The sequence below is a fragment of the Tursiops truncatus genome, chromosome 12 (assembly GCF_011762595.2).
Source record: "Tursiops truncatus isolate mTurTru1 chromosome 12, mTurTru1.mat.Y, whole genome shotgun sequence".
In the NCBI taxonomy this organism is placed as follows: Eukaryota; Metazoa; Chordata; class Mammalia; order Artiodactyla; family Delphinidae; genus Tursiops; species Tursiops truncatus.
The window spans coordinates 73,716,571-73,728,852 of record NC_047045.1 but is presented as its reverse complement, the minus strand read 5'-3'; the positions used below and the strand labels follow the sequence as shown (position 1 = coordinate 73,728,852).

Sequence of the window (12,282 nt, the reverse complement as noted above, 5' to 3'; positions counted from 1 at the left end):
CTGCAGTCACAAAGAATATGCTGAATTTTCTATCCAACCAACACTTTTTACACACCTGAACATATCATGACCATTTCAAGCCTTATCTTTTTCGGGTTAAGCAGCCTCACTCAATACATCCAATTACCATCATATTCACTTACTCATTCTTCTCTAGATGAATATTTGTGACATCTAAAATCAAACACATTGCTATAGGCACATTCTAAAAATCAAGTAAATTAAAGAGATTACTTCCCTTAAGCTAGATAATATACATCTACCAAACTGATTTCTTACTCTACAGAGGGACACAGAATTTACTAAAAAACCCTAAATAGTTTTAAAAGCATGTCACCAGTCATTTATTAAGAAGCTGAACACATAAGGCTCAGGATAAAGCTTCCTTAGACCATTATTGGGTGGTTTCCAAAATTTTCACTACAAGGTTCTTATTATTTGCTTTTTCCCAGGATTCCATATTTTGAAAGATGCCTAAAGCAAGCTATATTTACTAAGTTATTAAATCATTTTCCCGTTTTTGACAATCTGACATATACAATTGCCAGTGCCCTGAAATATTTCTAGCAAACAGCAAAGTAATTTAACATTTCACTTTGCATGTATAGCCTAATTATGAGTAAACATGCAATTACCATTAGGCTTTCTAAATTAGTGAACAGTTTTAAAACTACCCATGCCCAATTTTCCTGCACCCTAAGGACCAAAGATCCTAATTAAATAATTATAATAATGGCTAATGTTGATCCAAATATGCAATGGATCCAAATGAGAAGTTAGCAGAATTCAAAAAGGAGAATGCAATAGAATCCAAGCTATAAACCAAATAATTAAAAAAACTTGAAAAAATTAGAGCCACGTTAAGAAGGTATCTGTTCCTCTTCTCAACCTGAGAAGTGGGAAGGGTGAAGAGGGAGATAAATTCCAGGAAAAAGACAAAAATACTACACAAGAGTCATGATTTAGGTAAGAAGAAACTGTGACATGATTTCAAGCAACTGATAAAGTGTAAAAAAAGGAAAAACAAGGAATTCCCTGGTGGTCCAGTAGTTAGGACTTGATGCTTTCACTGCTTTCAATCCCTGGTCAGGGAATCAAGATTCACAAGCCATGCGGCCAAAAAACAAAAAGGAAAAACATTTGACTATTCCTCCTCAATACTAGAGGAGTCTGTGATATTAGAAACAAAGAGCAGGGAATAAACTCTTGCATGCTACATAGCTCAGCAAAGTATTGACCCAGTCATTAATGTTTGTGATGATGGTTATTAATTTTCAACACAAAAATCAACAAAATGAAGATTTATTTATTGCTCAGAACAAAATGAAATGCTATCAACTCTGACAATATAAAAGAGCCCCTAGGGGCTTCCCTGGTGGCGCAGTGGTTCAGAGTCCGCCTGCCGATGTAGGGGACGCGGGTTCATGTGCTATGGAGCGGCTGGGCCCATGAGCCATGGCCACTGAGCCTGCGCGTCCGGAGCCTGTGCTCTGCAACGGGAGAGGCCACAGCAGTGAGCGGCCCGTGTACCGCAAAAAAAAAAAGCCCCTAATAAGTTGGAAAATGAGTACCCTTTCTTACGAAGTGGAAGGGTTAAGGGATAGTGTCAGTTTATAAATTATGGAACAAAAAATTGAGGTTAAAGTATATTACTCAAAGTTACAAAGGTAACCACAATAGAGGAAGCAAAAATTACGGTATAATTGTATGTGGGGAAGGGAGTAAGTTTAGAGGGTGTAAATACTCCTCCATCTTGGCAAGAAGTCAGTAGATGATGTCTAAAGTTGATAAAGAAATAGCAGTTTAAGCATATGCTTTAGAGACTGAAGACAATCACCAGAAGACCCAAATATGTAGTTAAAAGTGTTCACTCGAGGCAGTCTGGGAGCGGGGAGGAGCAGGGCAAGCAATTGTTATTTTTCATTATAAACCCTTCTGTATTATTTTATCTTTAAACATGTACACATGGTCACTCGACTGAAAATTCATCTTAATTGTCCTAACCTTGTTATCACAGATGGATAGTACCTATAGAGATGTATACACAATGTGTATTTGCTCTAGTGAGCAAGATGTAAGATGTGGCAGGGACTCCTTTTCTTTTCTTTTAATTTATTTCATTTACTTATTTTTGGCTGCATTGGGTCTTCGTTGCTGCGTGCAGGATTTCTCTAGTTGCGGGGAGCAGGGACTACTCTTCGTTGCGGTGCACCGGCTTCTCATTGCAGTGGCTTCTCTTGTTGCGGAGCACGGGCTCTAGACGCGTGGACTTCAGAAGTAGTGGCTTGCAGGCCCTAGAGTGTAGGCTCAGTAGTTGTGGCGCACAGGCTTAGTTGCTGTGTGGCATCTTCCCAGACTAGGGCTCGAACCTGTGTCCCCTGCATTGGCAGGTGGATTCTTTTTTTTTTTTTTTTTTTTTTTTGCGGTACGCGGGCCTCTCACTGCTGTGGCCTCTCCCGTTGCGGAGCACAGACTCCGGACGCGCAGGCTCAGCGGCCATGGCTCACGGGCCCAGCCACTCCGCGGCATGTGGGATCTTCCCAGACCGGGGCACGAACCCATGTCCCCTGCATCCGCAGGCGGATTCTTAACCACTGCACCACCAGGGAAGCCCCAGGTACTCCTTTTCTTTCACAGTGGTAGAACTGGGTGCCTTATCTAGCCTCTCTGTAGTTACGTGTAGCCTTATGGTTAAGTTCTTGTCAATGAGAACACAGGCAGAAATTATGTATGCAACTTCAGATAATGCCCTTAAAAAGAATGTGCGTTTTCTCCTTTCCCCATTTTTCTCCCCACCAGCTGGAATATGGAAAGGATGGAGGTAAACTATCTTCAACTTTGTAGATGAGGGAAAGACTTTAGGAAGCACAACAAGAAAGAAGGAGCCCAGGTCCTCAAGACCATGGAACCACCATATTAGTTCTGAACTGCTTATACTTGGATTGTTACAGGAAACAGAAACTTTCATTTTGTTTAAGCCATTGTTATTTTGGTCTTTATTACAGCAGACGAACAGGTACCCTAAAACACAAGGTATCTGTAAAATGAGATCAGTCTGAAGAACAGGATTGGGTTGGAGCGTGGCAACAGGTTGTAGAAGACCCTTAAAAGGCCTGAAAGCTAAGCAAGAGGTGTTTACAATTGATACAGTAAGCAATAGAAGTCTAGGCAGAAAAGAGACATAACAGAGAGCAGTACACTAGGACAATCAGTATAATGTGTAGAATGAACCTGAGAGGAGAGAAATTGAAAGTGTGATGACCAATCAGACACTTGAAGGCATATCACTCCAAGTGACAACTAAGAACCCAGGCTAGGATAGTATCAGTGAAAATACAGTGAAAGGGATGACTATGAAAGGTATTTGTAATGACTGTTGAGTTAATTTGGGGACAGTCTGAAAGAATCAATAACTATTCCAAGACTTTTGATCTGGGAGAATAGAAGACTAGAAGCAATCCTGGCAGAGATGGAGAAAGAAGAGATCCTGTGCTGGTATGAAGCACTGAAAACACAGGTAAGAAAATAAGCTGCAGATGGATTTCAAGTCATGTAAAAACGTTCTCTAAATTTCTGTAAGTAACTTGTTACAAAGTTACATCTCAATAAAAGAAATATTACATAATTATATTAGTTTTATGACTTGAGTGGTTGTTAATCATCTACTCTCTATTTCTTCTCCACTAACAAAATGCCAGGGGAAACAATAAGAAATGAACAAAATGGTCCCCTTTTATTTCCCATCTAGAATGATTAGGTGTGATAAGAGGTTAAGTGGAGCCTGAGACACTCTCCATACAGAAAATCTGAAAGGGATTAGTTTTAAATTCACACTATAATCAAAGAAGAATTTTAAGTGATGTCAAGTTATGATAAAGCATATCATCTAAGACCAGAGATTATTCAAAAATACATCTTTCTCGGGGGGGGAGGGTGATGAATTGGGAGATTGGGATTGACATACATACACTATTGATACTATGTATAAAATAGATAACTATGGGCTTCCCTGGTGGCTCAGTGGTTAAGAATCCTCCTGCCAATGCAGGGGACACGGGTTTGAGCCCTGGTCCAGGAAGATAGCACATGTTGCAGAGCAACTAAGCCTGTGCGCCACAACTACTGAGCCTGTGCTCTAGAGCCTGCGAGCCACAACTACTGAAGCCCGTGAGCCACAACTACTGAAGCCCGCACACCTAGAGCCCGTGCTCCACAACAAGAGGAGCCACTGCAATGAGAAGCCTGCGCACCGCAACGAAGAGTAGTCCCCGCTCGCCGCATCTAGAGAAAGCCCACGCACAGCAATGAAGACCCAACACAGCCAAAACTAATATATAAATAAAATAAAGTAGGTAACTAATGAGAACCTACTGTATAGATCAGGGAACTCTACTCAATGCTCTGTGGTGACTTAAATAGGAAGGAAATCTAAAAAAGAGGGGATACATGTATACGTATAGCCAATTCACTCTGCTGTACAGTAGAAACTAACACAACATTGGTAAAGCAACTATACACCAATAAGAATTAATTAAAAAAATACATCTTTCTCTAAACCATTATCATTCTTAATAAATACATGTAATTAACTATCTTGACACTATTTCTCAAAGGAGGATGTTCCCTGCACTCCTCACATCTCTGACAAACTAAAACGTTATGCAAAACTCTAAAATATAGGTAACCAAAAGTTAACTTCTGTGGCTCTCTCCTAAAACACACCCACCCACCCACCCCAACATATATATCCCACAGGTGATTTCATGCAAACCATGATGTGATTAAATTGACAGAATCTTGGATTTGGAAGGGTCCTGAGAGGTCTAGTATACAGTATACAGGATAGCTTTGTGAATACTTCCTTATAATGAGCCAAAATGTGCCTCCCATTTGTCCTGGTTTTACCCTCTACTACATGATTTCCCTCAAATATTTAAACACTACTGCTCTCTGTAACTTTCTCATTGCTAAATCAAACCACCTCCATCTCATCAAATCATCATATAAAATGCTGATGCTCTTGTCATCTTGACCACTCTTGTCTGATAATCTTCGGTTTTTCACTGTTATGCTTAAAGCATGTTGGCCAGAACTAAGTGCAACACTAATAAAAATATGCGGAACAGCACAATGGAACTAAGATCACATTGAATAGAATGTAATACAACCTATTATGTGGATTTAGTGCTGCCCAATAGAACTTCTTATGATAATGGAAATGTTCTACATCTGCACTGTCCAGCAGGTCAGCCACTAGCCTCGTGTGCCTACTGAGCTCTTGAAATGTGGTTGGTATGACTGAGGAACTGAATTTTTAATTTTAGTTAAATTTAAGTAGACACATTGATATTAAAATTCTCCCTCAAAATCTTACCTATTAAATCTTATTCAATGCACTGTAAGTTTACTTACTAGTATATACCCATAAGACTGACTTGATATAAGTTAAAATGAGGAAGTATTTTCTGCATTCTAAATGAAGCCCAAATTTCTGAAAAAAAGTCACTTAGGATCTTATTACCTGGCTATCTTTGGCCCATGAATGCACATGATAAAACTAATAGAATATTCTCTTTTCCAGTATTTATGCTACTAGTTGATAAGAACTGACACTCTAAATAGAATAAGAATAATTTCAATTTATTTGCAGAGATAAATAAGGATACAAAAACTATAAATTATCATAATGCTTACAAATTTAAGTGCCTACTGAAGAAGGTCTCCACTTTAATGTCTTATAAGGAACTCAAACCAAACATCTCCCCAAATAAACCCCTGCTCTCCCACACTTCCTTGCATCCCCCCACCCCCCCAAAATCCCTGCTGCTCACTCGTTTCCAACTCAGAAAATGGCAAATCATTCCCATTGCCCAGGTCTAAAACCTTAGTGTCATATCCTCGACTGCAGTCTTTCTCCTACACCGCAAATCCAAATCTAGCACGTTCTATTTTCTCTGTCTAGAATGCCTGTTCCCCAGCTCTACCTGCATGGCTTGAATTTCTTCCCCGTCACCAAATCTTTACTCAAATGACACCTTAGTGAGGCCTTCTTGCCTACAACTGCAAACCTACTACGCCATATGCCCTATCCTCCTTCCTTACTTTGCCACTTATCATGTGAACATATATTTTATTTGTCTGCTCCCACAAGAAGTAAGCTACAAGAGAGAATAGATGTTTGTTTCTCATTGCTGTATCCCCAGCGTCTTGCATATAGAAGATAGTCAAATATCAGTTGACTGATTTGACAAATTCTATATACATTATACATGCAAAATGACACAATCAAGGATGCAAAGGAAATATAAGTAGAAATAACTGATGGATTAGGGTAGTGGACTGAATTTTTTTTACAAAAATAAAATAGGTAAAAGAACAATTGTTAGCTTTGTTTTAAGTGGCCAGTACAGCATTTGAAGTCTGTTAAGAGTTCACCTTCCACAAACACTCTGGCTTGGACATCCCTGCTCTAGGAGACCACCTCTGTCAAGCTCATCCGCTCCTGCCCCCTTCTTTTCCTTTTACCATGGCGTGAAATTATCCCAACAAAAGTAGAAAATAAACTCTAATATAAACATTACTTGAATTGTCCCATTCCCTGGAATAAGTAGGCTCACAGTTGTTTTGAATTAAGTTAATTTGTTTCATGAGTACCTTATCAGCCTATAATTATAAAATAATACTTTTCATTTCTAAAGACCTGTAATGTCCAACATGTGGCTAGTAGTTAAATTTAATTTAAATAATACAAAAATCCAGTTCCTCAGTTGTGCTAACCACATTTCAAATGCTCAATGCCTCATGTAGCTGGCGGCTATGGTACTGAACAGCACAGATACAGACATTACAAGCAGCTCTGTTGGGCAGGACTGCTACAGACTTTTTTCCTAAAATTTTATTTTAAAGCATAAAACTGATTCAACTACAACACTGGCAGGGTTTAATCTTGTAATTTTCAGTTCTCTATGTCAGTGATTCTCAAGTGTGGTCCCCAGACCAGCAGGAGCATATTACTTAGGAACTTGTTAGAAATACAAATTACCAAGAGCCCCAGCAATCTGTCTTAATTTGTTTTAACAAGCTCTCCAGATGATCCTGGAGATTTTGAAGCATGCTCAAGTTTTAGACCACTGTTCTCAGTCACTTAAGAGCATTTATCATCACAACATAAGCTATGAGACATTATGAGATGTACCATTAGAGTCTAAAGTACTCTGTAAATGATATATCAAGTATGAAATCATAAACAATCATTTCTATTATGCTTCATAAAAGAAAAGCCTCAGTAGGTATTTTCAATAAAATAATTATAATAATATTAAAATGAAACCAATCGTGAACTTTATTTCGTTAAAAAAAATTAAAACTAATTTGCTTCCTCTTCCAATTTGCAGACCCTTTTTCACTTCAATATCAGCATAATCACATTTTAATCTTTTTCTAAAGATTTAGTTAGAAGTCTTAGGAAGAATACACAAGGGTGGAATAACCTGTAAAGAGTGAGAAATTTTCAATTTGTGCCAACTGAAATTCTCCCTTGAACAAATATTACTGTTGTAACAAACTAATAAATAAAAATGAAATCTGGGGCTTCCCTGGTGGCGCAGTGGTTGAGAGTCCGCCTGCCGATGCAGGGGACACGGTTCGTGCCCTGGTCTGGGAAGATCCCACATGCCCGCGGAGCGGCTGGGCCCGTGAGCTATGGCCGCTGAGCCTCCGCGTCCGGAGCCTGTGCTCAGCAACGGGAGAGGCCACAACAGTGAGAGGCCCGCGTACCAAAAAAAAAAGGAATCTATTGGCTAGAACCAATTCAGCAAGAAGTTGAAACTAAAGTTGCACAAGTGTTACAAAAGAAGCTAAACAATTTGAGCACTCTTATTTCCTCTTACCAATCATAGCTCTAGTATAAAATGAAACATCCACAATATCAACATCCATGTATGTTAAATATTTCTCATTAAATTTTCTGATAGGAAAACATCCTTAGAAATTTCAGCTAAGAATAGTAATGCAATACATTAAAGTAACTACAAAACCACTGGGAAAAGATCTAGTTTTGGCTGACTACAAATTTGGCCCAGAAAGGAGAGACTTTAAGAGCCTGATTGATTACAATTTCTGCCACAGCCAAGTGTCTACTGCGATAACCTACCGGTGGAAAATTACTTAATCACAATTCAAGTACAGAATGTTTCAGGTGTGTATGCTGTACTAGCAGGCACTAGATCATTTGAAGAAATTTTATTAAAATATTTACAACATATTGAGCTGCTGTTCGATCCATGGGAACCTAAATCACACTTAATATTGTCTCAGCACATAAATTTCCACTTCCAATCAAATATCCTTCCATAAAGTGAATACTGGCAATGCTTGACAGGATTTTTTAAATCTAAACATTCATTACTAAACGCTAAGGAAACAAGTTTTAAATACTGGTTAAAAAAAAAGTCAAATGACTAATATTAAGTATTAATACTAACCATGTGCCAGCCAATACTACTTATTTCTCTCACTAATCTTGGTATTCCTAGTATAGATCCAAGCATATAATATATATTTAATTGGCATTTATGAAAAAAGGAATGATTATTAAATTAAATTGTTTGAGGATTCAAAGATACAAAAAAAAAAAGCCCCAGCCATCAAGGAGGTTACAAATCGAATTAAGAAACATGACAAACACATGAAAAGCTAAATAATCCATAACAATTAAAAATACCACGTGGCAGGATTGTGATTATTTGCAAAGTCAGTGCAAAGAAGAGTGCTATAAATTCTGACCAGAGTGAGAGTATGATGGACTGCCGTCCTTCTGGTATCCCGACCAGACGGCGACACTACATTTCGATTAAAATAAGAAAGTGACACAGCACTGGTCCCACCCTAAAATCATCATCAGAGGAAGGAATACAATTACTAAAGATAATGGTGTAAAGAAACTTCCATACAAGGCTTTTAAAGCATATGGTAGCCCTGAAAAAAGTTTGAACATTCCACATACACAATCGTTTGCTGGATCCCAGGACCTCTAAAGGCTCCTGAAATACGCTGTCCCTCAGGAAGAGCATCTCCTAGTTATCTCTTCCTCCGCCCCCCACGAAGCTTTCCACTGGACAGCCGCCCCAAAAATTTCTCCCAGCATCCGCAATGACATTACTTTCATCTCCCTCTCCCTCCCCTCGCCAGTATCAGACGGTGGCATCTCCCGCCAGAGGAAAAAACGAAGGGCGGGGGAGGCAGAACCGGGGAGAAAGCTTGCAGCTAGGTCGACTGATATGACAGAGGAGGAAGTGAGAAGACGCGGGGGTCGAGGGCGGGGTCCCCTTAGTTCCAGCCCAGTCTCTACGAGCCCTGGCCAACAGCCCACTCCCCAAGGCACGCCCCTCGCCCGCCGGACCCGGACAGGGAGGTGGCGGACTCGAGTGACAGCCCCACCACCTGTGCCGCGCCCCCTTCCCCAGGCCCGCGGGGAGACGCCTGCCCCTGCCCCACTAGCAGCGGCCCCTGGCTCTTTCTCTCTAGTTCCCGTGCACGTCGCCGATGAGTGACAGGTCCCGGGGGAGGCAATCGCCAGCGCTTGCCGTTCGGGACCGCTGGTGCAACCGCGCGCCGAAGCCCTCCAGCAGGCACAGGGGTATACGGAACGTTCCGTACGGCCCAGGGGATCCGATTCAGGCCTGGCCTTCCCCAGTTGCCCCACACCGGGCGGGGGTGGCACTTACTGCGGAGGTTGTGGATTAGCTCCGAGTGGCTGGCGCCGCCGGATTTCCAGGCCATCGCTAAGCACACCCGGAGCAGGTACAGAACCACCTTCAGCGCGGCGACAGTGCCCAGCAGCTTCCCCAAGAGTGAGACCACCTCCCACACGGTCACCGCCCCGCTTGCGTCCCCGCTGTAGCCGCCGCTGCTACTGTCGTCGCCGCCGCTGCCGCCACTGCGCGCTCCCGGCATCCCCCGCGGCACGCATGCGCTTTGTGACGCCGCGCGGACTCGGGTGCGGCCGGGTGGGGCAGGAGGCGGGGGTGGCCTCACGCGCTGCCGCCCGCGTGAGGGGCCGCTGCGGCCGCCCGGGAGTGGCGGGTTGGTCCCGCTGAGTCAGCGCCACCAACACCGCCACCTCTGAGTGGCCTTTCTGAGGCCTCGGGCTGCGCAACGCCTCCTTGCTGAGTTTGTCCTGTGGTCAGGCGGGGTGGGCCCTGGCGCGGTCGGTGGTGAGCCTCACTGCGGCTCTGGTCACCGAGCGCGGTGGCGGGATGGCAGGGCGGACCTCATTCCGCTGCTGCCGGTGGCTTCGCAGTCGCAGCTAGATCAGCTGTTGAGAGCGGCGGGTCTGCTCCTATATCTGTCCAGATTGTTAGACGGTGGGCTTCCTTCGTCCTGCCTCACCCAACCCAATGAATGACTTAATATTTAGGTTGGTTGGAGACAGAGCTCCCTATGGTGGAACCTCGATAATCTTAATAGAACTGGAGGGCAAAGGTCTTCTCTAACCCGAGTACTCCAGCCTCTGGCTTGTGACAAGTACGTTAGTGTTTCGTTAGCAGAGACTTTGGGACCCTGATTTGCTCTCAACTCTAAAGCACAAATTCAGAGAGTGGAAGAATACCGAGACCTGGGGTGGGGGGGTGGAGCGTGGGGAATCCTTTGCTCCTTAGGACAGCGCACTTGGTTAAAAATACTACAGTATCCTATGGCGAATGTGTTATTCGCCCAACACAAGTGTGCGTTTTCAGCTATTTAAGCCTCACAAATTCCACCGTTAGACTGGACACCAGGTTTGTTGCTATCAGCTGTGCAAGACATTGAGTGAGAAGCTGACAAGGAACATTGCCTGTAGCATCCAACTTGCTGACTCCTGATCAGAACTGAGACTGGAAGAATCCAGTCACATTTAGTCCAATACACTTTTAAGGAAGGAAACAAAGCTATGTCAAGACATCGATGCTATGCGTCAGCAACAATTTTCGTATTCTAACCAGACCTTAGCAAATGTGGTATCTAGTCTACTTCCAATCCTAAATATACTTATATATTATTTCCCTGTGTTCTGCGATAATAAATGAAACAGTATTCTTTACTTCAATATTGGGAATAAAATTGTCAGTTTGGGACTAATAATTTTCTATTTCATCTCTCTGCTGTTCCCTAATAGTCTTCCAGTTAAAAACAAAACAAAACGACACCAGTCAGCTTTAATAAGAACCTGAAAACTCTCTAAAGCTGACCTAGATGGACTGCATTTCCATGAGGTACCTCCATAAGCTGTGGCTAGGAAATAGGACTGCCAGTATCAGTTAGAAAAGAAATCATGGCCCCTTTTAAAGAAACAAGCAACACAGTTATGAATATAGTATAAAGGAGTTTTTTTTTTAAGATGAATAAGTCATACCTCTTGTATGTAATAAGATTTACATTCAAATTGGGGAGATTTGCATCAAAAGAAAATTAGCAACAGGGGGCAAAATATAAGTGCTATTAGTGGTCTAGATATTAAGGGACATGTTTATTTAGATCATCATGGGCTGGAGTAACAGGAAAAGATAGAGGAAAGAACGGGTGCTTGAAAGATGGGCAGGATTCTAAGAGGAATTTTTTTAAAAGCAGGGGAGAGTGTATCATAGGTCTAATCAAAAGCACGAAGGAACCTAAGGCTCTGATTCCTGAGCTGTCGACGTCACAATTAAAAATCATTCTTAATTATATACATAAATGAATTGAGGATGGTCACAGAGGCAATGGGAGTCCAAATTAGAACTGGGGTCCTCAGAATTGCAACCCCAGTTTCTGACAGTGTGTATTAACAACGTTGAAGAAAAGGATTTGTTTGGGGGACGGGGAGGGAGAGGTTTTGAATAACAAATTGGTACGTTGACGGACGTACTTCCAGGAGAATTTATGAATTTTGAATATTTTCTATGCGCGGTGAAATGCAAGACAATGTTTAGGTGTGGCTACTAGGTCGTTTCTCTTGCATTGATTTTGTTTTGGTTTTGCTCTTAAATTTGTCTTACATTGCAAAGTTATTGCACAAATGTATTGTCTCGGTGTTTCTATATCGTTTGCAGATTAGGAGCAGGTCCTACAGCACAAGAACGGGAAACACCCTTGCCTGGGTTCAGAGCCTCCTGGGTGGGGCAGGGCGTCCCAGCTACCTCCCACTTGAGGGTTGGTGGTTCGTTCCCGCACTGCCTACAGAGGAGAATTGGCTCTCTGCAGCCACCGTCCCTCGTACGGTCCGTTCCAATCAGGGCTCAGCGGGAAGGGGCGGGATTGAGTGGC

The 12,282-nt window shown here is 42.2% G+C and overlaps 1 protein-coding gene across 4 annotated transcripts in view; it reads right to left on the bottom strand.

Moving 5' to 3' along the window:
* PCMT1 (protein-L-isoaspartate (D-aspartate) O-methyltransferase) overlaps positions 1-9,969 on the bottom strand; it is a 46,467-nt gene extending 36,498 nt beyond the window's left edge. For all 4 annotated transcript variants that reach the window (XR_012324908.1, XM_004315981.3, XM_073789722.1 and 1 more), the window contains exon 1: positions 9,726-9,969. Coding sequence is in view for 3 of the 4 variants with exons in the window: in XM_004315981.3 (XP_004316029.1) it covers positions 9,726-9,954 (229 nt within the window). In the remaining variant the exon portion in view is untranslated. The remainder of the gene's footprint in view (positions 1-9,725) is intronic.
* Between the last annotated feature and the right edge of the window lie 2,313 nt (positions 9,970-12,282).